We start from the raw sequence: 25,046 nt of genomic DNA on the forward strand, positions 1-25,046 counted from the left end.
CCTGTTTAACCTCATCCCCAGCCACATCCCCACTTGTTCCATATGCTTCTGTTCTGGCCGCCTTTCACTGCACATTATAGCACCCCTGCCTGTGGCATTGTCAGGCCTGGGATGCCCGTCCTCTGTTTTCCTTTAAGGTCTACCTCAAACCTCCCGCCTCCTCTTTAATCAGAACCAGTTGCTCCTCCTCCTTTGTTGCTGTTGTACCTGTCACATAACTAGTAAAGTAATATGCATGATACATTATCATTATTTGCTCATGTGGCCTTCTGGCATTTAAGGTTGCTAGTTCCTGGAGGTCAGGGCCATGTGTTATTTATCTTTAGTACCTAGCAAGATCAGACATTCAAGAAATGTTTGTTGAGCAGAATTGAGGCATTTGGTCAGGCTGGGCTTATAAGTGCCAATTTGTTTCAAGGAAAACATTTTCTCAAGTTTCCTGACTTAAGAGTTTATACTGTTGTTTTCTGGGTATTTAGGTACATATTCCTGGATTATTAATTACCTTTTCTTTTCTCCTTGGATACAACCTACTTGGCAATAAAATGCTAAACCTTTTACTTTTCAGCATTTTGGGACTTGGTAGATTTGATTAGGGACAAGAAACTGTTGGCTAAAAGGAAGTCTATAAAATTGCCTAAAGAGTTCATTTGTTATTATTTTCTTTTATTAGGGATTAACTAAAAAAGACTGCAAAATTGTTGTTTATTCTGTAGTGGTGAAAAAGTCATGAATTAAATATTGCTATATCTACTAAATTGCTAGTTAGCATGGAATTCTGAAAGAAAATATGGTTAATGTGGTAGTGGTTGGTTTAGATCATGTTACATTCTGCCTTTTATAGTAGTTTCAATCTTGACCAACAATTGCAGCAGAAGCTTCCTTTAAAACAAGATTCAATAAAGCTTTACAGTGTCCTTGAAGAACTTAAAAAAGAAAAGAAAAAAGAATGCAATAAAGTGACCTCTCACCATCCAATTCTTTGTTTTTGAGACATTTACCAGGAAATGAAGAAGATAGCCAGTTTTTTTTTCAGTTTCAAAAGCTGATAGATGAAATCACAGTTGATTCTTTTGACAATGTTTGAAAGGTTGTTTTTTTGTTTTTTGTTTTTCTCATTTGACATGCAGCCAGGACATATGGGCGAAGGAGAGGTAACATTATTGTTTTTAACTTTTGAATGTATCAGTTGTATTTGCAGAGGACCCAAGTTTGCTCAATTTCTAACCTTTGTGGGGAAGGGGAGAGGGGAAATGAAACATAGTTTTGATCCTTACATAGTTTCTGTGTCATAGTTAATATTATACACATTTTAATTTGAAGGAGTTAATGAGCTCTAGAGAAATGATCAGAATGGTAGGATTTGGATTTGAATAAAAATGATTACTCTATACTGTGTTATATGAGAAACTCAATTATATATGAAGATTCGCTTGCCTCCCCCCCCCTTCTTTCTTTCTGAAAGATATGTATTAGGAGAAAAAATTAAGAATCTGTAAAAAGGAAAATATAGTCAGACTGGTCTCAAAATATCTCATTATCTTGGAGGTTCAATTATAGTTAAATACTTTGTCTACTTTTTTTTTTTTTTTTTTAAACCAAGTAAGCATAGTATATTTGGTTTAAAATTAGGATGAGCTAAATAAATGACTAATCCTGTAAATTTCAAACACTGGGGAATAAAGCTCTAGAAATTTGAGGGAATTTTAAAGAATCATTTCTTAGAGTGCCTGAATAAACATTATTTTTGCTGCCTCTATTAATAGTTTTTTCCCTTTTTACAAGAAAGTAAGACAGTTAAATAGCTTAGATTTAAAATGTAAGTGATTTTTGAAGATCATTCAGGAAATAACCTCCAATTTAGTAATCATTTTTTGTCTTCATTTGATATATAGTATTATGGGATAAATTTGTAACAAATATACTGTAATTAATTGAGTTTCATAATGAAAATTAAGGACAAATGTGGCAACAAACGGATGTTGGAATGTTTCAATAAAGGAAGAGCACTTAAGATACATTTCCAGAGGATCCATTAACAAATTCCTTCTGTAGTACCTAGAAGTAAGTTGGCACTGAAAAGTGATAAAACAGTGCTGAGAGATTCTGCAGTTATTTGTAGCTCTGTTTTACTTATGATTTAGAAGTTCATATTTTGCTGTCAGGTAAATATGGGAAGATTGTTACACATATTGGCATCACTAGTCTTTAAGCACATTTGTAGAAGAAATTGTGCAGGCTATATTATTTGCACTTTTAAAGAATTTTAAATGATCCAGGGTTTTATAGCCAAATTGAATACTTAGTGTACGTGTCTAGGATGTCATTGGCCATGGGGCTCTGCCAAGGCAGTGCAGTCTGCTGCCAACTGCTTTCAAAAGAGTGCTGTCTCCTACTGTACTTCCATTTCACCTCGTTGCAGTTTCAGGATCCCAGTGGGATACTTGAGCAGCCCTCTGTTTAACCATGTGCTTTCTTTCTGACTCAGTTGGGACTTTAAGGTGATGAGAATTCAAGAGCATACCTAAGCAATCCTATTATTCAGTAAAAAAAATAAAAGCAGCAGTTTTATTGAATCTGCTATTTTCCTTGTTTCTTGTGCATGATAATCAGTGGCAAGGAACATTTTCTGTTAGCTTTTTTTCCTGCTTTCTATTCCAGGTCAGTCCTCACTGTTTCCAATGGAAGATGGATTCTTGGATGATGGCCGTGGGGATCAACCTCTTCATAGTGGCCTGGGTTCACCGCACTGCTTCACTCACCAGAATGGGGAAAGAGTGGAACGGTATTCTCGCAAGGTGTTTGTGGGCGGATTACCTCCTGACATTGATGAAGGTACATTTGAAAAGAACTGTCTGTAGCAGAGTAAGAAATTCATAGATAGTGGTTGCTGTTGTTATAACAATCCTATTTGGCCCCAGGTATTCATTCAGTCATGACTGCATTGTTCTCTTGTCCTGTCTTCCTATCATAACATATAAGATTAGTTCACAAAAGGAAGAGGGGAGCAGGGCTGTGGGAACCAGCTGAAGCAAGGAATTGTACTAAATGAAAAAGAGTAAACTTCACTGGGAAAAATTCCCAAGGATTCCATTGTTGTGGGCAAACATGGGTATTAACTGCCCTTTTGTCTGTATGTGCAGCCTTGGCTAAATTCAATTATTCATTTTCCTATTTCTTTCCCACCTTTTATGAGTGCTCCATAAATGTATAGTTCGTTGTTTAAAAGTTTAACATCTTAGATTGAGCACAAACTTTTGAAAATTATACCCTACAATTGTATGATGAGAAAGAGAATCTTGAGTTTTATCATTTTGTGAGTATTTTTTCATTTAGCAAATATTTACATGCTTTCTAAACACCATGCATGTTCTTAGGCTTGTTTACAGTAGTAAAAAAGATAGAAGGTCCCTGCTTGCATAGAGTTTACATTCTAGTGGGGAAAGGCCCCCAAAACATGTAAGCATTCAAGAAAACATCAGAGAATAAGTGTTGAAAAGCAAACAGGGTAATGTGATACAGTGATGCAGGCAGTCTTCTTAGATTAGATGGTTAAAGAAAGCTTCCTTAAGGAGTTGATATTTGAGCTGACACCTGAATAAGGAGCCAGCCATGCAAAGATTTAGAGAGACTAGTCCAGGAATATACTATTCATCTGTGGGTATAAGTGACCCTAATAAAAACCAAAGTAGAAGACCTTACAGCAATCATGTATCAGTAGTTACTTTCTTTCTAATTTCTTTTGTCTTGGTTTCCTGAATGAAAAGGGAAATAAACTAATTTATGTTATAGAAAATAGACTAAATTTTTCTAAAAATCTTTTAGGTCTAATAATACGGTTTAATAACTTCCCATTTATCAAACCCTTTCATTTTCCTTAAGATGATAAATCTTTAGGTTGAGACAAAAGTCGTTCCAAAAAGCCAAAGACTGAAATAAGCATAGGGGTTTTTTGTTTGTTTGTTTGGTGTGTCTATAGTAAAATGTCTTCATGGAAGCTGTGCTGAAATCTCAGTTTAGTGTGAATCAATCTCCATCCTCTATCTTTAGAAAGCATAACTTGAAGAATATTGTGTTGTGCAGAATTGTGCACTAAAAATGACAGGGTTCATAGGAATAATAGAGTTAGAGGCAGATCATTTAAAACCTAGTGACTTTATACCTGAAGCACTAACAAAGAGAATTAGTACCTTGGAAATAGCTTGGGCAATTCAGGCAAGTCGCTCAGCATGCTTGAGGCTGCTTCAAGGAGTATTGAAAATGCACAAAACCAATAGAGCAGAAGTACTGGCTCACAAACATGGTGACCACACAGGTGGAAATGGACCTCTGAATATCTGAGGAAGTGTGAGCTGCCAGGAAATAAGAGCCTTGTAAAGTTGGGGCTACACCTCTCTGGCGAGAGAGCCCTGATTGCACTGTTCATTTTTAATTTTCTTATAATAAAGCTGGGAGGGCTCCTGCCTGGGCATCAGATAAGCTGGGGCTTTTTCCCTTCCTGACAAAGATTATAGTTCTATTCTCATGATAACTCACCTTGCCTAGGAAAAATCATTTCTGCACCAGTACACCTTCCACATTATATTGATATTCCTCTATTTATCAGTCTCACACAAGCTAAACTACTATGGAAATGGGCATCATAGCAGAACAGACTGTACTGTGTCAGGAGATGAAAAGAGTTCTACGGAGTGAAATTTGAACATGTTCTCCATGTCTCTTTTCTGTTCGTCTTTCCTACCCTAGTATCATGTGAAATTTATTTTTCTATTATCCACTCAGTTTTCCAAATGTATAGTGTAGCATAATTAGTATCATTTAAGTTAATTGTAAAATATGATCAGGCCTTCCCTTTCTTTTTTTTCCCCTATCCATCCCTTCTCTTCTTCCTCTCCCTTCCTCTAAGGCTCAGAGATATTGCTGTCCAAGGAAGTCGATTGGTGAGGGGGAAAAGGGTACCAAGTGGAGGGGTGCCCGTATGTATGGATGTAGAGGTGGCTTGCTTAGAGGCCTCAGCAGCAGCATGTGTGGTGTCCTAGAAATTAGGATAACAAGAACACAAAGGTAGAAGGTTGAGGAGGTTAGTAAATAAGTATATTACCGATAATAGAAGCTAGGTTTCTCACTGTGAAAAGGGAATTTATAAACATGGAAAGCGGGAAAGCTAGAAAAAGCCATGAGATGTTGGAGTAGAATTGGAAATATCAACATGGACTCATTGGTTTTCATAAACACACACACAGATACAGAAATAGTTACAAATATGTGTATGTGGGTATTCATTTATTTTCTAGCTTTGTCCACTGAGAAGACAGAAATAATGAATAACCACTAGCAATGAGCATATGGAGCACCTGAATCTTAGTTTCTAAATATCTTTTGCCACTAAAAAGAACCAGTAAAGCTTTAAAAAAATGGCTTATTCTAGGGGTGGGGCAGGAAAAGAACAAGATGAGCCTGGAATATCTTCTTGGGGTGGAAAATATAGAAATGCTTAAAGAATGATGGGGATGGGTCAGAAGAACATAGGAGCTCCCACTGGCCAAATCAGGGACAATTTTTAGGACAATCTGAGCATACAAATAAATAGGAGAGAATTGGATCACAACCTATTGAATAAAATAGGTCCATACTGATATAAATAAATAAATGAATAAATAAATGAGACAGAACAGAAAGCTCTTCTTTACTGTATAATGCGACCTAGTAAATGTAGAGTGAATGATGGAAATAGATAATTGCCATTTGGCAAACATCACTGTGGTAATTGATACAGGCAGGAGTCTTTAATGAATGCCAAGGCTGATGAGGAAACAGGATATTGGTGGATAACACGATATCCCACCACAAAATACTAATCAAGTACAAAGGGAAAAATGGTTTCCTTTTGGCAGAGAGACCAGGCAGTTACCAACTTGACCAGGTGATCAAGATTAACATACCCAAGTGGTTGGACAGAATGACATAGCATCATTATGGTGGTATTCTTGTTTGGAGTACATAGCATGAGTCTGGCGATAAGGACAGTACAGACCAAGTTGAGGGTCACTGTCTCAAGTCAGTTTAGGCTGCTATAGGAAAATACCACAGACTGGATAGCTTATAACCCATAGAAATTTCTCATGGTTCTGGAGGCCAAGAAGTCCAGGATCAAGGCACCAGCAGATTCATTGCTGGTGAAGGCCCGCTTCCTCATAGACTGCCATCTTCTCATTGTAACCTCACCCGGTAGACAGCGTGAAAGATTTCTCTGGGGCCTCTTTTGTAAGGGCACTAATCCCATTGATGAGGGCTCCATCCCCATGACCTAATTACCTACCAAATGCCCAACCTTCAAATACCATCACACTGGGGATTAGGTTTCAATGTATGAATTTGCAGGGTTGGAGGGTAGGGAGTGGGGGTGCAAACATTCAGACCATAGCAGTCATCCTACAGAATGAATGTGAAAGACAGGAAAGAATGAGGAACTATTCCAAATTGAAAAAGACTGATAGGATTACAGGGCATCTTGTCAGAAAAAGATGATGGATGGATGGATGGTTAGATTGATTCATGCATGCATACAGGTAGAGGGAGGAAGGGGGAGACAGAAGGAAGAGGGTAAAGGCAAATGTGCAGTATATTAACTGTTGGGGGATCTAGGTGAGGGGGATGCAGGAGTTCTCTGTACTGTTCTTATAAATAGTAGATTTGAAACTGTTTTTGCAAAAACTTCCAAAAATGATAATAAAAATATTTAAGTCTACTTTCTTGCTTTGTTTTTCCCTAGATGAAATCACAGCTAGTTTTCGTCGCTTTGGCCCTTTGATTGTGGATTGGCCTCATAAAGCAGAGAGCAAATCTTATTTTCCTCCTAAAGGTAATTTTCTAGATTTTATATACATGTACAGTTTATCCTTATACTGTTTAATCTTTGGCCTTTTTATAAATGTTTACCTTCACTGTAAAATTTTCCATTGTTATATTTTCCCAAATGCGTCTTCAAAATTTCTACCTAATATTCTTTTGACTCAAATTTGATTTTACCCTAAAAGATGTTTCAAGAGACTATCAAAGTGAACTATATGTTGATATTGTCAGACTTTTGGAATTATTAAGTTTTTAAATTTTTAATTTTTTTTTTACTCTTTTCCTCTTATTTCGTCTAAGTTTATTCTTCCTTTCCCCTGAAGAATTACAAGGATATAGGGAAACATATAGGCTTTTTTCTTCTTTTTTCTCAGGCTACGCATTCCTGCTATTTCAAGATGAAAGCTCTGTTCAGGCTCTCATTGATGCATGTATTGAAGAAGATGGAAAACTCTACCTGTGTGTATCAAGTCCCACTATTAAGGATAAACCAGTAAGTGCAGTCTAGCATAAAATAGCTTCTTGTTTTTGCCTACATTTATTTGCTCTGTTTGAAAAACCCACAGATTATCTTGATGTGTCTGATGTACTTTATTAGCCTGTTTGTAAGTAGAATCTAAATGAAAAAGTCTTGTTCCTAATGAACATTGACATTCTGTAAATTTGTGCGCATCATTTTTACATTGAATATTGGTTAGTTGAAATATTGGTAAATCTTTACTATTAAAAGACTTCACTTGATAATGCATTTGATAAAGATAAAGTAGCTGAATTTCCTCTAAATAATGGAATTCAAATCACGGATATATGTACTTCTTTCTTCCTCCTCCTTCTCTTTGATCAAGATTTTACCCAGTACTATCCTTAACTTTTTTGTATATGGTACTCTCCCAAATAAGAATGAATTATGTATATACACATACAGGTACATTGCATACTGTTTTTTCTTTCTGGAAAGATTTTTTTTTAATCATAAAATTTAGTCTTTAGGAAGAGTAGTGATTAGCCCATTTTTATGAATCTGGAAAATCAACCATTTATTATCACTCAGTACCTAATAAATGGGGTACAGTGCAGAGTGGAGTTGTCATGGCCCACATCAAGAAGTAATTCGTGGAGCTTCTCTTGGGGTCTTTGGGTTGTTTAGGTCAGTAACATTCTTCTAAGAATTCCTGTGGCCTGGACTCTTTCTGCTTGACTTGTTCATGTTCCCTGCCAATCTCCATCAGTATTTGAATTTGGGACTTCTGGCCTAGGACTTTGTTGGTGTGCACTTCGGGGAATATCTCGCTATCAATCCATAGCCTTTGGTGTGGACATTTGTAACAATAAATGCAAATAATTTTAAATAAGGTACATGATTCTTGATTAAGCTAATGGTCACACTGATGTGTTTATCATAAAAAATTTTATTGCAAAAATTATCAACATATTTACTTTAAAATGCTTTTTGATATAATGCAACAGATTTGTTAGTATCAATATTAGTTTGCATTTCCTGGTCATACACTGATTGGACACACAATCCTAGTTTACTTAGCACTATATCCTGATTGGCATTGGATACCATTCTAAATTTAAATTATGTAGATATAGGGGGTGGGGTAGGCTAGAGGCCCAAATAAGCTGAAAAACAGCTAGTTAGCTTACAGATAATTAAGAACATGTTAAGTGCTTTGGCTTGTAATAGGCAATTAAATTGAACTTTCCACCTTGGTTTAGTTTACTCTTAAAAATGAAATAAAGAGTTTGGATGCATTATTTTTTAGTCTTCCAGTTTTATAGGTTCATTGATTTGTGATGACATGGATTATTGCTTTTCAAAATGAAATACTCAGCAATAATTTTGAACTTTTTCCCCCATAAATTGCCTATATCAAGAATGAGACATTTTGCTTTGCATACTCCCTAGGTACAGATTCGTCCTTGGAATCTTAGTGACAGTGACTTTGTGATGGATGGTTCACAGCCGCTTGACCCACGAAAAACTATATTTGTTGGTGGTGTTCCTCGACCATTACGAGCCGGTATGATAAACAAACCAAAAAACCTCTCTATCCTTTAGCATTAGAAATATAAAGATTTCCAGGATAAATTCTGAGTTAATATCTCAGAGTGAGAGTTCTAGAATCAAAGTGTCTGGCTTTGAGTTTATGTGCTCTGCTCCCAGTTAATAGTTAAGTGACTATGGACAAATTATGTAATTTCTCTGATTCTCAATTTCCTCATCTGTCAAATGGGGTGAAGAGTATATGTACTTCATAGAGTTGCTTTGGGTTAAGTGAGATAGCTAATAGAAAGTTCTTAGTGTAGTGCCTCATAATGCTAGTCATCATCACTCTAATCATCATCTGAAAAGAAAAAAAGCCCTTCTAGAATAGATTATGTATTGAAATGTTCATTGTTTATTTCCCATGTCCTCATTTGCTCAACAGCTGTTTACTGAGCTCTGAAATAGAATAAGATTGTCAGTAGTACATCATGTTTTTACTGTAGTGTACTTAAAGAAGAAATTATATCCCCAACTTTAACTTGAGGTTTAATAGTGTAAATGAGATAAAGAACATAAAATAAACATGCAATTTCAAAATTGTAACATTTTATAGAGAAGATGCATTCATTATTTCAAATTTTTATATGAAAAATTGGCAAATAGCTAGACTGTGGGAAAAGGTAACAGGATTTTGATGGAGATAAGGTAGAAGGGCCCCCAAACAAAGAGTCTACCAATTAAATAAATTCTAGTGTTCAAATAATTATTTATATTAAGCAATATATTGTTAACTGGGAAATCTATGGAGGCAACGTGGCAGAGTAGCCAAATCTGGGTACCAAGCCCAGCACTATCACTTTGTGATCTATGACTTTGGACAAATTGATCATCCTCTCCGTGTCTCAGTTTAATCAGGAAATTACTTCCTACTTCACAGGGTTGTTATGAACATTAAAAGAGAACATGTAAAACACCTAGCAGAGCCTCTGTTCATAGTTAAAAGATTTGAGATTAACACAGTGGATGACTGGTTGTATTAATAAGTTTGTTTTAAGTAATTATTATAATGATGTGAGCTCAGAGGACAAATGAATTGCTTTTGATGAAACTGGTGAGCTAGATGAATTTTCCTGATTTCAGATACCCTCTTTGCTTCTTTCTTATTTAGTGGAGCTTGCGATGATAATGGATCGGCTGTATGGAGGTGTGTGCTATGCTGGAATTGATACTGACCCTGAGCTAAAATACCCAAAAGGAGCTGGGCGAGTTGCATTCTCTAATCAACAGAGTTACATAGCTGCTATCAGTGCCCGCTTTGTTCAGCTGCAGCATGGAGAGATAGATAAACGGGTAAGTCGTAGACTACATTCTGGAAAGTTCTAGAAATGGTCCTCTAAATGTGTCATTACCAAGATTAGAATGGGGGAATTTTATCTGACAATAAATTGACAGCTGGTAATTATGCCTGTTACAGGGTCACTTAGACATATGCTCTGTAATACAACAGAATTTCCTTGAATTTCTTCTCTCTTAGTTTTTTGAGTAGCCTAACCAGAACACTGTAATCAGTTTACTTGAATTAACTTAATCTTTCCTAAACTATCACCTCCATTCATTCATTCATTCAGTCAGTCAATTGTTCAGTAGTTACCAAATCCTTTGTACTATGTTATATCATAAAAACATGAATGCCCTTGAAATCTCCTAACTTTTTTTTTTAATCATGAATATAACAGCAAGCCCTATTTCTCTAAGCACTATGGCAATATATGATTGAATAAATTTACTTCTAGGACTATATCCCTTAGAAATCTTTCATTGCAACAGGTTAAGTAAAAGAAATCATCTTTTCATTTGTAGTTTGTTTTTCCACCTGGATAGGTCGCAGTTAAATTGTTGGCATTATTCTTAGCACATTTTTTGCCTTTTTTTTTTTTTTTTTTTTTTTCCTCTTATGGCTGGCTGGTATGGGGAGCCCTTTTTAAATTCCTCTTTATTGGGTTTATCCTCTGAATCAGAAGGCTAGAGAAAAACCTCAAAGACAGCTCTTTCTTCTGTTTTCCTGTGTATTGTATTTGAAACTCGTTATTCTCTACTATGTGTCTTATTTTTTTGCATTCACAGATGTATTTCTTATCTTTGTTTTCATGCATTTAAGAAATGTTTTAGTGCATAGGACAAGAAGTCCCTGTCCTCATGAGCTCATGTTCTTGTAGACAGAAACATATCTTATACTAGTTCTACACAAAGTGTGGCCTGTGAACTGACTTGCCGGTCTGCAAACTGTTATTAGTTTGTGGTAAAATAGGAATTTACTTGAGAATGTGCATCAGCTACATTACTAAGCACAATGTTTAGTTCAGCTGACAATATTTTTTATAGAAAGATCTTCTTGATAAAGGAAGCAATATGTTGATTTATATCTGGTGTAAGCCCTTTATTTCATAGCAAACTGGCACTTTCATTAACACTGATGTTGATTATCCAACACTGTGAGGCACTGTGCTCAAAAAAGTTTATTGTTTGATTTTATGTGCTACTCATCATTCAAGATGTAGAAATTACCAAGTCAGTAGTGCTTTACACTTACTGTTTATGTTTTATGTCACGTGCATTCTACTTCAGTGGCAATAAAAAATTTAAGATAATAGTGGTCATCCTATAATACTGTGAATATATTAAAGATAAAGGTGTATATTCTATTATAAACATGGGGGAAGAGGGAAAGATTAGTTGCAGTATACATTAACATGCCTACTTGTTTTTGATGCACACTAAAAAAAATCAGCATCTCACTCTTTATTCCAATGTAAATTTCAGAGTTTTGGGGTTTGTCATTAGAAATTCAGACTTAATTTGTGTTCCTGTACAATCAAATCCTTTGATCAGTGTTCTTGCCACTCTGTAGATGTCAGGGAGTGGTCTATGGGCCAGAAACCTAATGCTGTAGTTATGCCTGCTCTTTCTCATCTTCCATGCCACTCCTCTTTTTGTCCTTTTGTTCAAGGTTAACCTTTGTCAGAATCCCTTGTCAGAACCGGATGGCGGCACCAGTGTTAATGATAGCCTGATGTAAGGGAGTTTCAACTATGAGTCTCTTCGAGACTAAAATAACCAACTCTTTTCTAGCTGGTGAATTAATAGCCAGGTTATTTTTAATGCTTGAGAGGCTCAAATGACAGGCTGGCCCATTGAACACTGGAATAGGCCCAGTTTCATAAATTTACCACTGACTTTTAGATTCAAGTAAACCATTCTTATAAAGAACAAAGCAAGGTTTTAAACTGTGAGTACTATGACTACATCTTGTCTTACCAGAGTTCCACGTTTGTGGTTATAACCCAAGATGTGCACACTATAAGTAGAAAGCATGAACCAGGCTTTACAACAATTAAGAAGCTTGTGATGCAGAAGTCAGGCATCTTCCCACTGATTTGAATATTGGAGTGCTATTTTGTGGAACTTGGAAGCTCTTAGTTGGTTTTGTTTAAGTTATAATTCCCCAAATGACAAAAATCCAGACCCACTAATTAAAATGAGGATTTGTGTCTATGATAAGTCTCCTGTAGGTTTAGTCTTTTAATCTTCTAGTCTAAACAGTTAGCTTCACTTTATGATTTCTGGTGAAAAATCTCCTTTTTCCTTTGAACGGTGCTTATTTAGTAAGACAGAAATGGAAAATAACACTTATAAAAGTCTTATCAGGTTCTTTAAAGATGGGCTATCTTAATTTCAGTAAATGAATTATTGGCCCTTCCTTTTGGGGCACCTTGGCACAGATTGATTCAGTGAATGAAAATGTACACATATGATAAGAGTTGCCTGGTCCAGTCACTGAAAAATGTTAATTCTCTTTTATTTTTGATTATAGGTGGAAGTTAAGCCATATGTGTTGGATGATCAGCTGTGTGATGAATGTCAGGGAGCCCGTTGCGGGGGGAAATTTGCTCCATTTTTCTGTGCTAATGTTACCTGTCTGCAGTATTACTGTGAATATTGCTGGGCTGCTATTCATTCTCGCGCTGGCAGGGAATTCCACAAGCCCCTGGTGAAGGAAGGCGGTGACCGCCCTCGGCATATTTCATTCCGCTGGAACTAAAGGATAACTACAGTGCTCATTTTCAGGCCTCAGAATAAGTGCACTCTTCTGTTAATTCTGACCCCTTCCTCAACCTCTTCACGCTGGCATGTCCTTTTGTGTAGCAATCTGTAACTTAACAATAGTATAATGAAAAGAATGACCTATAATATAGGTGTTTTGTAGATTCTTGTGTCACTGCAAACAAAATCTATGAACTCCTTTTTCATATTGCCATCATGTTGCATGGAAGTTAAAATATTCTCGTTTTGCTGGAGATCAAGAGGATCCAAACTTCCTGCAACATTTTCTTAGAGGAGAGAGAGAAATATTAAAAGAGAAATGAAACAATAGAGTATTTTGGGTTTTTAATTAAATTATTGTTAATAATATAACATATAAGAATACTTTTATTAAAATAACCATGCAACAATAACACTATTGGTCTATCCTGACCCAGTTTTTCCCCGAGGGAAGTGCTTTTGCCTTTTCCTTTTTTTTCTTTCATCTTTTTTGTCTTTTTTCCATCCCCTTTTTATTCTTTTGATAGCAATGGAGGAAGTTAACAATTATTAACAGGAAAGAGCATGTTAAAGCAAACAAATGCATGAGCAAGATTGAGCAGCATTATAACTAATTTTAAGGGTTCTGAGGCTGAAAATATAATTTCATTATGCCTCAAAGTTACTACCACATCAAAAAATAAAAATAGTAAAGTAGGCAGAGCTAGGTTTATTTTCTTTTAAGAAGTTTTTAAAATTCAGAATGTAAAAATTGGGTACATTTACTACTGAGGAGAGTGCACTTATTTATTTAATTTACTTATCTGGTCACAGCCCCAGGAAACCTACCAAAGCTAGAATTAATGTGACAACTGGTGAGAAAACTAGCATTTCCTCTCCTGAACAAATGTATAAATTTTATTTTTGATGTTATATATAAACTCTATATCCTAATTTACTAACAATCATCAGGTGTCAGCCTTTGCTCTCCATTTTGATGTTAAAAAAACAACAAAAGATCTAGAGATACCTCAAGGATATCATTTTTGATTTTGTGCTACAGTACACTTGTAGCAAAAACTGGAAGACAAAACTGATATACAAATTGGCTGCTGATTGGCTTACTTTTAGATTTGAAGTTACTTTGGGTATCCTGTAATTTAGTTGTAACATAGAAAATGAAAAAAAAAGTTAAAAAAAAGTTTAGTTGCAAAGTGTTTTGCACTGTTGAACTAAGTAACTGTGTAACTCTGTGCAAAGGTACGTATGTTTTATTTTACTCTTCCTATAAAATAAGATAACATTACAGTTTCAGAATTTAGCATGGGACATAGTCAGTGTTTGAAGTGCCAACTTCATCAAGTAATGCATGCTTTATTATAAATAAAATTCTAGCTTTGAAAGGCATTATTATGTGTTGAACAGTATGCTTCAGGGGTAAATTTAAAAATAGTCTCTTGAAGCCCTAGTCACAGAAGTAACTTTTATTTTAATTGACATTCTCTTATTAAATACCCCATCTATCAATGAAAGGATTATTATTGGCGTGCAAAACATTAAAAAACAAACAAACATCTAATGGCAATCTTGCTAGTTGTGCTACCTGACATTACCATCTTGGATCCTTCAAAACCAAAGACTTGCCCCAGCACTGCTGTGGAACCACCTGGCTGATGACCCCAACTGGATTATCTTTAGGAAAAGCAGTCCTTTATTTTTAACACAGGCTTTAATGAACTGTACCTGTTAAGTTCCAAAGGTCAAAATGGAGGCATTTGCTGTCTAATAGTCAAACAGAGCAAGGGAGCTGCTTCTAAAGAATTCCCTGCAAATTTTGAAAGCGGTCACGAGAATGGAGGGTGCTCTTGTGTAGCTGGTCAGGGACTTTTTTTTTTTTCTCCTGAACTACATAATTCTAATTGGAATGTTCATTTGCCTCTTTTTATTCTTTTAAATGCTTGTAGGTGGCTTGGGGTGTGCTATTGCGCTGTTCCTACTCAGTAAACAGGTGTGATGAGTTAACAAGAAATAACACTGTTTGAGAACTAGCTTTGAACAATAATTTTTCCCTTTGTACATGACCTGCTGAATTTCGGTACAGTGTTTTTGTAGCTAACTTATTTTGTCATGCACATAATGTATATTTGTTATGCACTACTTTTGTATATCTTGTTTTTCCAACAGTGAACATTTTTAGGCACACTTTTCACTGACGGGATATCTCTTTATGCAATACCTCAATTTTTCATATTGCAAAGAGTAGCTTTTTGTACTTTTATTACTGAGAGATCTTCATATACTTCATTTTTTAATATAAATAATTTTAATAAATTTTATTTTCTTATATTCTGCTTTTTATACATTTCAGTGCTCTGCATACATTTTAAATTATGAATGTTGTGCACTGGCAATGCTATTTTAGAGTCTGCAGAGAAGAGAAAGCATGTTGCTTAAACATCCTTCCCCAGCACCAGCTATTGGTGTACCTATAATTTAAGAAATAGTCTATGTAAAGTCTCAAATTAATGAAAAAAAAAAATTCGCATGAAAATGACAGATAACACTGTAGTTCCTAAAAAAATAATTAAATGCATAAGCATAGAGTAGAAATTTAAAATAACAAAATTGTCTACAGCTTCTTACTAAGTTTTTAAAATTATTCATAAAATGCAGACATTTTTGGTGAATGTTTAGCCATTTTTAATATTAATAAATTGATGTTAAGTGTTTGATTCAGAGATGTCTGCTCTTTTAAATTATATATAAGAAAAAAAAAATCGCCTGCCGTGGGACAGGTGTGTAATGTTAGTATGCATGACTAATGTAAGAAATTGTTATTCTACTAATATTTACTTGTGATTGTGTGACAAGCGTGTTTACAGATTATTTGGTTACACTTCAATTTACAGGGCATAAACAATGATTATCTATTACTCTGAACTTTATTGATGACATGTCCTTCAGATTACATGGGATTGTAGTTGGGAGTTACCATGTAACTCAAATATAATTAACATGTAATTAGTTTACAGATTTTAGGGTATCACTTCAATTTACCAAGCACGTAGTTCTAGCGCACTAGCATGGCACCAGCCATGTACTTACAATGTAGTTACAGAGTAATTACATGGTTATTTTTGCAATGTAAAATAAAGTGTTTCTGATTATTTTCTATGTAAAGGAACCCTTTCCCTTTCCCTTCTGGTCCCCATGCTTTGGTATAATATATATACTTCTCCATACACAGACCTCTGCAGATGCAAAATAAAACTTGCAGTGAATGAATTTAGCATTTTATGAGAGTGCTGTTGGAAAGACTTGATAATTCACCCCTTTTGTTTTGAAGAGTTGAATCTTCTGTTAAAAGGTGATTTAAAACTTGAATGTGATGAATTGTGGCAAGTTAACTTCAAGTTATGTGCAATACTTATTTCAAACTTTTGAAAGATCTTTGCAGTGTAATTCTTTGTTTTTAATTGCAGACATTTAAAAATGTCATTTTCTACTGTTAAGAGTAATCCTCTTTCTTGCTGGTGTTTCTAAAGAAAAGAATCAGAAATCAATCTTTCTACTAATGTAAATTTGAGATTATTTTTAAAAATGGAATAAAAGAGGTTTTGGTCATTTGCTTTATTTTATTATTTTAAAGCTACTGTGATTGATAGCATTGTAAGAATTGGGACAATATTGTATTCAACTGTTTTATTTTTTATATTTTTAAAATTTAAAGTATAATTAGTTTTTATAATTTTCATCAGATTTTTGTTATATTTTTTGGAAGTGAAACTTTTAGCAAGTGGGTGTCTAGTTTTTACTAATCCCTAATTTTTTTCCCAGTGTATTGCTCATATTATCAGAAGGAAAAGTTATTTAAGTATGTCAGTTAATTGTACTACTTGGCTGAATTTCCATATAGTTTTTACTGTGTATGGGGAGGTTGTAGTATTTATTATAGCATTTTAAATAAGGGTAATTCATTTTTTATTAAAGTCATTTTCACGTTAAGTTCCTATTTTTGTATGTTCTACTCTTAAGTTATATAACACAGTTCCTTTTTTAAAAGAGTTCATTTGTTGAAGTGCTAGTGGAAAATTAATGTTATTAAATAGTTTGCAAATGACTATTTATACCAGTATGCATATAATTTTTAAATATTTGTAATGTGAGATGTTGAATGAATAAAACTTTTAACTCAGATTTCTTTTAATATACTTATTTCTTTTCAACCTAAGTAGAGTATGCGTTCATGGTTGGGAATATAGCATTTAAAAAATATTAGGAATATTTTGTTGGGCCAAAGCAGAACACATCGTGTGAAAAAATGTTCAGTCACATAAGTACTCGTGGCAAGTGTGCATTGCTCATGTAAGTCTATAAATGTCAGTGGCTTGCTGTGTCTTCGGCCTGTACTGTTAGTTCACAGGCTGCCCTGCAGCGTTTGTAGCCTTTAGTATGTGTGCATGGCATCAGCCCTGTATCTGAGGGTTTAGTCACCTGCTTAAGGCCAAATGTCCAATAAAAGTAAAAGAACAAATGTTTACTTAATAATGAAAGTCAGTTTCTGGGAGGTTTAGTTTTGAGTCTTTGTCAATGAAGAGCCTCGATTTCTGACCACTCTACAAGAGGACTTGAAAAGTCTCTTTTGACTTCTCAAAAGTCTCCCTAGACACTAATGTCATAGGATATGTCCTCTGGGATTATAATCTCTATAGCATGTGAATTGAAAGTATTATCTTTGATTTGGTCTGTTAATCATGTGTACTACACGGTACTATCAAGTACATTTATATTTTAAACTGCAATTTTCTTTCAATTTAAGGATTTATTATAACAAAATATAACTGAGAATGTCCTGTTTTGTAAAATTTAATATCTGCTAGCTCTTACCTTGAGTACAGTATCTCATCTCAAGACTAAAAGGAGCACTTCTTGTCCGGAGACAAATGGACTATTGATCTTTTGCTTCTGAATTGTCTTTTCCAACTTGTAACTTTTCCAGCTATAGGGATTCCTGAGGTTAAGGACTGGACTAGCAATTCTTTGGATCCCCCAGGAATTGCAAGTTACAGAAGCTTTGGCTGGACAGCTTCCCCTTTCTCTTATCTGGCAACAGCCAAAACTTATGTTCAGAGTTCACTGAAGGGTCCCAAGGAAGCCCCAGGGACACTGGAGATGTGGGTGGCATTTGGTTGCTGCTTTCACAATATCCCTAGGCATTCTGGGATGGTTTTAGCATTTTAAGCTCGGGGGAGGCGGTGGGGGGGATGGACCTGAGTATATTTAGTTTCTTTATTTTAGGAAATATTTATTTTAAGCAAGTGATATATCAACTACACAGGATATAACAACTCTATCTTGAAATAATATATAGGTGCAATACTGATGTTTTAAGTCACAGAATGGTGAGTCTGGAAAGGGTGTGAAGAGGCTACTTGGGTTGCATTTCCTTATTCACTGGTTGTTCACCTAAGCCCATCCAACAAGGAAAGTTCTCTGCCCGCTTCTTAACAATTAAGTTATTTCTTAACCTCTTTTAGTAATGGGTTGTTTTCATACCCAGTTCAGAAAGAAAATAAGTTATTTTTTTTTTAGGGATTTTTTAAACTTTGAGAAATACTGAAAATCTGATAAAAAGTCATGAGGAAAATAAATTCCTGACTTTAAAAATTAAAGAATATTGAAGATATCAGTGAATTGAGTTAAAAACATTTAAGGTGCAAATTATTTTCTGAAGTATGTAATGATAGAGTAATAAACAAGAAGGAACTGTAATATTTATTTCCCAAACTGATTTTCAGAGGAGTAAGATAGTCCTTTCCATAAGAAAAGAACAGAAAATAAACAGGTCTATTATTAAGTAAGCTTAGAAAATGAGGCATCCTATTTGGTGGAAAGTCAAAATAATGCACATTAGCTTATTAAAACTTTGAGAAGTTCTACAGTGAAGAAAACTTATTTTGCGGAAAGCCCCTCCCCCCCCATTTCTTTGATTACAGATTGTTTACAGATAACAGGATCCCATGGAACATAATTTGGAATATACCACTGTAACATTTTACAATATTTACTCATGTCAGGCAGCATAGAAACCCCACTTTGTTTTTTGTCATTCACACATGTGTTCTTTAAGGGCGTTCGGCTTTAGTCATACCCAGAGTTGTTTCCATTGTCTACACTTACTTTCCTGGAATTCTAGGTACTTGCCTAGCTTCTAACCCCTGTCCCATTTCCAATGCCTCTCCTTAATTCCCTCCTCCCTCTGCTTCCACCCAAGAAGAGAGAAGTTACTCTGCACAATGAACCATCATCTTGCAAAGCTCTTTTGATTATGCTATTCACTGCCTCAGACCAGCTTTTATTTCTCACGAGTGCCACGAAATTCTGCTTCAGACAAGCAACGTGAGCTTTGAATCTGCCATTCCATGATATGCTGTCTACCTTTCTGATAATTTTGTATCATTTCCTCCTTCAAATTTTTCTCTGCAAACTTCCCTCAGAAATCCCTCCCCCCATGTTGTGAGAATAGGGACCAAAGTCTTTGAATAAACTAAGAATTCAGAAAATGAACATCTGTGCACCACTATGAACTCTTATCTAGCAATACCAATTTGGTTTCTCTTATTAGAGAACATTTTGTTTGTTGGTTGATGGCTGGCTGGTAAGGGAATCGAAACCCTTGACGACAGGGTTATAACACTCGGCTCTAATCAACTGAGCTAACAGGCCAGCCCAGAGAATGTTTTGTTTTGACATGCCTTGAGTCTTCTCAGGAAATTTTAAGTTCCAATCCTTCTCTAGTCAAATTGAGTTGGCTGTTTGGAAAAAGTGTCTTATTGTGATTCAGTGTGGTAACCAGAGTTGGAAAAGTACAGTTTGTCTTGAGGAAGTTAAAAATGAACATCAGCACCTAAATCGAGAGTGTGTGCAAACCACCAGTATTTCATACTGCTCATAATCTGATTGTCAGTGAGAAACTGCTTGTGGGTAGATGGGGGCGGAGGGTGGAGAATCAGTGAATACAAATGCCAAAAGCTAAGCTTGAGCTTTCCATATCCTTTTCACTGGAGTTCTATGTCAGGAAGCAGAGCTCTGACACCATAAAAATGGCAATGAAATCAAGCAAATGTCACTGTTTTAAAGAGATTATTTTCAACTCTTCTCCTATACGCACCCCCCAACACCAAAAGAGAGAAGAAAAGAACCCAACATACCAAGGAATTACTCCCCAGAATCTACTAAAGGCAATTGGGCATTTTATACTTGTTCTGAAATAAGTTACCCAGGAAGAAAACTGGGAGGGCGGTGGCAACGTAAATCTCTGAAGCTGCACAAATGGTTTTAGGTAGGATCCGGTAAAGATCTGAAACTTCCTTATTTGACGAAATGGAGGTATAGTTCATCCTCTCACATTTGAGGCAAAAGTGATGCAGCCCTTGTGTGTTTAACTGTTGGTTGAAGGCTTGATTCCAATGACCTGCTGAGGTGGGGTGGGGTGGGGTAGGGGAGTGAGCATGTGGAATGGGCCTCATCAGGTAACTCTCAGCCCTCCTGCTTCTGTAATGACTGACTGAGTTGATTCTAGAAAAGGAAACTAGTACTTGCTGATCACCTGTTGTATCTCGGGCACTTACATACATTACTAAGGTTAACATCCCCCGTGAGGTATTGAACAGAAAATAGAACTGTCTCACGGAGAAGGTGGGTAACTTAGCCAAGCCTACACAGCTAGGACACAGTAAAATCTAGATTCCAATTCTCATCTGCTAAATCCCAATTTCCTCCCCTATGAACCTCACTGCCACTGGATTAGCAATGAATAGGATCAGGATTTTTTTTTTTTAAATTGGGTTTTGTTTTTAAAACAAAAGCTTCATTCATAAACCTATTCTGGGTGCAAGTGTCATATTTTAAAATGTAGAGATAGGGTGATAAAACAAAAGTTGTAAGAGAGAATGTTAGTTTTGATAATGAGTCCTAAAATGAGGTCACTTCCTCCCTAGGAATTGACTCTCAGTTAAGAGATGTGTTCAAGGCTATGTAGTTGGTTAGGTAAGGAGGCTAGATTGAAGTCCTTGAGTTCTGTCAAGCCCAGGTGACTCAGGTCTACCTCTGCAGTTCATGTCTGTCTTATGGCCTCACTTAAACCCACATCTATGTTTCTGTGGCCAGAATTGGGTATATATTTTCAGGAGTAGTGGCAAGGTAGTTGAAATGTCATTTCTATTCACTTTGAGGAAGTACAGACATCTTAGTGCATATCCTTTCTCTATGATTCAACCACTAGCGAAAGACACACAAGGAAAAAGAAAGGCCTTTTTCTCTAATACTGTGACCCCCAAGAATCCCAGAAATACAAGCAGTTCTGGGAGTGAGAATAATAACAACTAGCATTGATGGGGTGCTTATCAAGTAAGTGCCAGACACTGTGTTGGCGGCTTCTCTTTTTTCAATCTCCCCACAGCCCTATGAGAAAGGCCCTTGTATTAGTTCATTTTGTATCACTAATAACAGAATACCTAAAACTGGGTAATGTATAACGAAACGACATTTACTTCTTAGAGTTTTGGAGGCTAGGAAGTCCAAGGTCCAGGGAACACATCCGGTGAAGGCCTTCTTTCTAGCGGGCACTGTACAGAGTCCTGTGGTAACCAGGATATCACATGGCAAGAATGGCCAGAGTGCTTTTTATGTATTCTTATAAAGCCACCAGTCCACGCCCATGACAACCCATTAAACCATCAACCCATTATCCCACAAATGGATCAATCCATTCACAAGGGCACAGTTCTCACGATCCAGTCACCTCTCAAATGCCCCACCTTCCACCACCACATTGGGGGTAAGTTCCAACATAAGCTTGGGGGGACATTCAAACAGCAGACTATTATTATGCTCATTTTGAGATAACCACGGTTCAGAAAGGTTAACCCAATTTGCAAAGCCAGAATTCTAATCCAGGTCCTTTTTCACCTCATGCCTTATACATTTTCAACCTAAGAAGGAGAAATTTTATTAAAATTTCATTTTCTCCCTGCACTGATTAATCAAGAAGTTACATGGAAAGGATATGTGACATTTTACAAATCCATCTAGAAATCATTTACTCTTTATTTGACAAGGATATCTTTAATAATAATGTGATAGCTACTCTTCGTTGTAGTTATGTCATCTCCGAAATTGTTAGGGGACAATGAAACAAAATCACATGGGTGCCCTGAAAAGATATCTTCTGTGGTATATCTACACGATGGAATACTACTCAGCTATAAAAACGAATGAAATACTGCCATTTGCAACAACATGGATGGACCTTGAGAGAATTATATTAAGTGAAACAAGTCAGGCACAGAAAGAGAAATACCACATGTTCTCACTTATTGGTGGGAGCTAAAAATAAATAAATAAATTCACACACACACAAAAAAAAACCGGGGGGGGGGGGAGGGGGAAGAAGACATAACAACTACAATTCCTTGAAGTTGATACAACAAGCAAACAGAAAGGACATTGTTGGGTGGGAGGTGGGAGAGGGAGGAGGGAGAGGAGGTTTTGGTAAAGGGCCACAATAATCAACCACATTGTATATCGACAAAATAAAATTAAGAAAAAAAAAAAAAGAAAGAATATCTTCTAGCTAGCTAAATGGATGGATGGACAGGTAGGTAAGGAGGTAGGTGGATGGATGATGGATTGATAGATAGAAGATAAATGTAGATACACATATACACACATAGCTTGTATATATTTTTGGATTCAAAGAAAATCCCACCAAGGAGAAAGGGTTTTACTTCTTCCTATAGGCTATAATTGAACATGTTCGACACAGAAAATCAAGCCTCTCTCATGCATCTCATCCTTTGTACACTGCACTGTTCCTGTAATCTCACAAAAATAGTCCCGAAATCCAAAGGATTGGGGGAGAGGCTTTCTTACCAATAGATCCTTGTGAATTTAAAAACAGCACTTGACAAGCGGCGGTGACACGGGTGGGGCCAAGCATGTGAGCGTGCGCGGCACGCGGGTGGCAGCGGTTGTCTGCTGACGGTGTTGTGGGACCAATGCACAGAGAAATCCAAGACTGGTGTCAGTGCTGTAGTTTTATAGCTCTTTATTTTAGTGTTGCAGCTCTTTGTTCAGTGTTACAGCAGGTGCCTCTTTTTGCTTGTAAGCAAGGAGAGCACTGGGGAGTAAGAACTCCTAAGCCAGTGTCTCCCAGAACAAAGGAAAAGACCCCCTTATATAGCCTAAATTCCCACCCTTCTACCTCCCAGGTTCTCATTCAGGTCCTCTTATGTAAATGAGGGATGCTGTCCTGCTAATTTGGATTGGCTGATTGTGGGACACAGTCTGTTGGTCACTTAGGAGCCTAATGTGCCTCTGGCCCCTGGGGGGTGTGAAACTGCTGTTATCTCCTAGAGGGCGGACCCAGGAAGCAAGTTGGGTAAACGGCAGGGGCCAGAACTACAGTGGAGCAGAGTTTCTAAAACAGTTTCTCAGGGGGAAAAGGGAAAGCTTAACAATTAGAAAATGCTTAGGGTTCCCTGCAACAGCGGCTCCTCCTTGGCCGTCACCTGGGGGCACTCTGCTGTCTGTCCCGCCGCGCCCCACATGAGCGATGTCCTGCAGTGGATCTTGGCTGTCACCGACCGCAGCCTGGACGGGGGTGCAGGCTAGTGGTTAGCATCCGTGGCGTGAGGGAAGAGGATCCCCCAATGCTCAGCTCATGAGGCTGGATAACAGGCTGCTGGCGGTGGGCTGTACAAGCCAGAGAAAGGAGGAAGGGGAGGACCTGTGGGCGAGGCCGGTGCAGCAACACTAGCTGGATGTCCAAATGACAATAGCATTGAGCACTGTGACTACAGAGCCAAGCTGTCCTGACTCCGACAGGCTTACCACTCTGAGCTAGAAAAATATGAACAGGTGGGCTGACCCCGTGGCGCACTCAGGAGGGTGCGGTGCTAGGAGAACAGCGACGCTCCCGCCGCGGGTTCGGATCCTATATAGGAATGGCCGGTGCACTCACTGGCTGAGTGAGGTCACGAAAAAGACAAAAAAAAAAAAAAAAAAAAAAAGAAAATATGAACAGGTGATCTTTCTGCAGGGAAGAGTTTCTGTCATGCCTGCCCTGATTCACCACGCACATCACCAACCTCCTCCAGGAGCAGAGCAGGGTGAGGCCCATCTCCAGGAGATGGAGCACATGGTGGCCATCATCCACGGCAAGTTCAGTGCCATCCAGAGGCAGCTGGAGCAGAGCACCTGCGAGGCCCTGCTGATCCGCGCTCGCAGTTCCTCAATGCCAGTGAAAGTAGCAGAATTTCAGCAAGCAAGCCACAGAAGGGCTGAATGAGTATTTTTATTCCCATCTGAGAAAACCTTACCCCAGTGAGGAAGCTAAAAAAGAGCTGGCCAGGGAGGGCATCATGACCGTCTCCCAGGTGACGGCCTTTCCTGCCACACCTCCCTGTCCCTGGGAAGGGTGGAAGTTTAAATCCCATTCGGAGGATCCCAGAGAAGTTAATTAAATGTGTGGAGAGACAGTGTGGAACAGAAGCCAAATGTCCAGGTCTGAGTAGACCTGACTAGGCTCAGAGCCCAGCTCTGCACTATAAATGTGAGACTTGGGTGGGCGCTGTCCTCCTTCACCTGTGACATAGGTGCCTTGGATTGAGTGTCCCCCCTCCCAAAATTGACCTCCACTGTGACAGTGTTAAGAGGGTAGGAAATCCTATTATGGTCATTGAAAGGTGGAGCCTTGAAGAGGTGATTAGATTGTAGGAGCATGCCAAAGTGAATGGATTCAAAATGGTGGTCAGGGGCATGGTTCTAAGGGCTTTTAAAAGACAACATGAAGAATCTCTTCCTCTCTCTCTGCTCCACCATTTCACAATGTGTTACCCTGCCATCACTGTTGCCACCACCAATGCCACCAAATGTGTTCCCTGGATTTTGGACTTGCAGCCTCTGAAACTGTAAGCAATAAATTTTGTTTTCTTATGAAGTAACCAGTTCCAGGTATTTTGTTATAAGCAACAGAAATGAACTAAGAAAAAAATTGGGGTATTGCTTATAATAAATAGTTGAAAACGTGGAAGTGGCTTTGGAACTGAGTGTTGAGGAG

General features: G+C 37.2%; 1 protein-coding gene and 1 pseudogene across 1 annotated transcript in view; both read left to right on the forward strand.

Moving 5' to 3' along the window:
- CPEB4 (cytoplasmic polyadenylation element binding protein 4) overlaps positions 1–17,122 on the forward strand; it is a 70,627-nt gene extending 53,505 nt beyond the window's left edge. The window contains exons 4-9 of the mRNA XM_063084473.1: positions 2,662–2,835; positions 6,773–6,862; positions 7,227–7,345; positions 8,765–8,879; positions 10,014–10,195; positions 12,717–17,122. Coding sequence (XP_062940543.1) covers positions 2,662–2,835; positions 6,773–6,862; positions 7,227–7,345; positions 8,765–8,879; positions 10,014–10,195; positions 12,717–12,944 — 908 coding nt within the window. The 3' untranslated portion in view covers positions 12,945–17,122. The remainder of the gene's footprint in view (positions 1–2,661; positions 2,836–6,772; positions 6,863–7,226; positions 7,346–8,764; positions 8,880–10,013; positions 10,196–12,716) is intronic.
- Positions 17,123–20,308: 3,186 nt separating this feature from the next.
- Positions 20,309–24,450, forward strand: LOC134370642 (pre-B-cell leukemia transcription factor 4-like; annotated as a pseudogene).
- The last annotated feature ends 596 nt before the right edge of the window (positions 24,451–25,046 follow it).

This window comes from Cynocephalus volans, chromosome 2, assembly GCF_027409185.1.
Source record: "Cynocephalus volans isolate mCynVol1 chromosome 2, mCynVol1.pri, whole genome shotgun sequence".
Classification (NCBI taxonomy): Eukaryota; Metazoa; Chordata; class Mammalia; order Dermoptera; family Cynocephalidae; genus Cynocephalus; species Cynocephalus volans.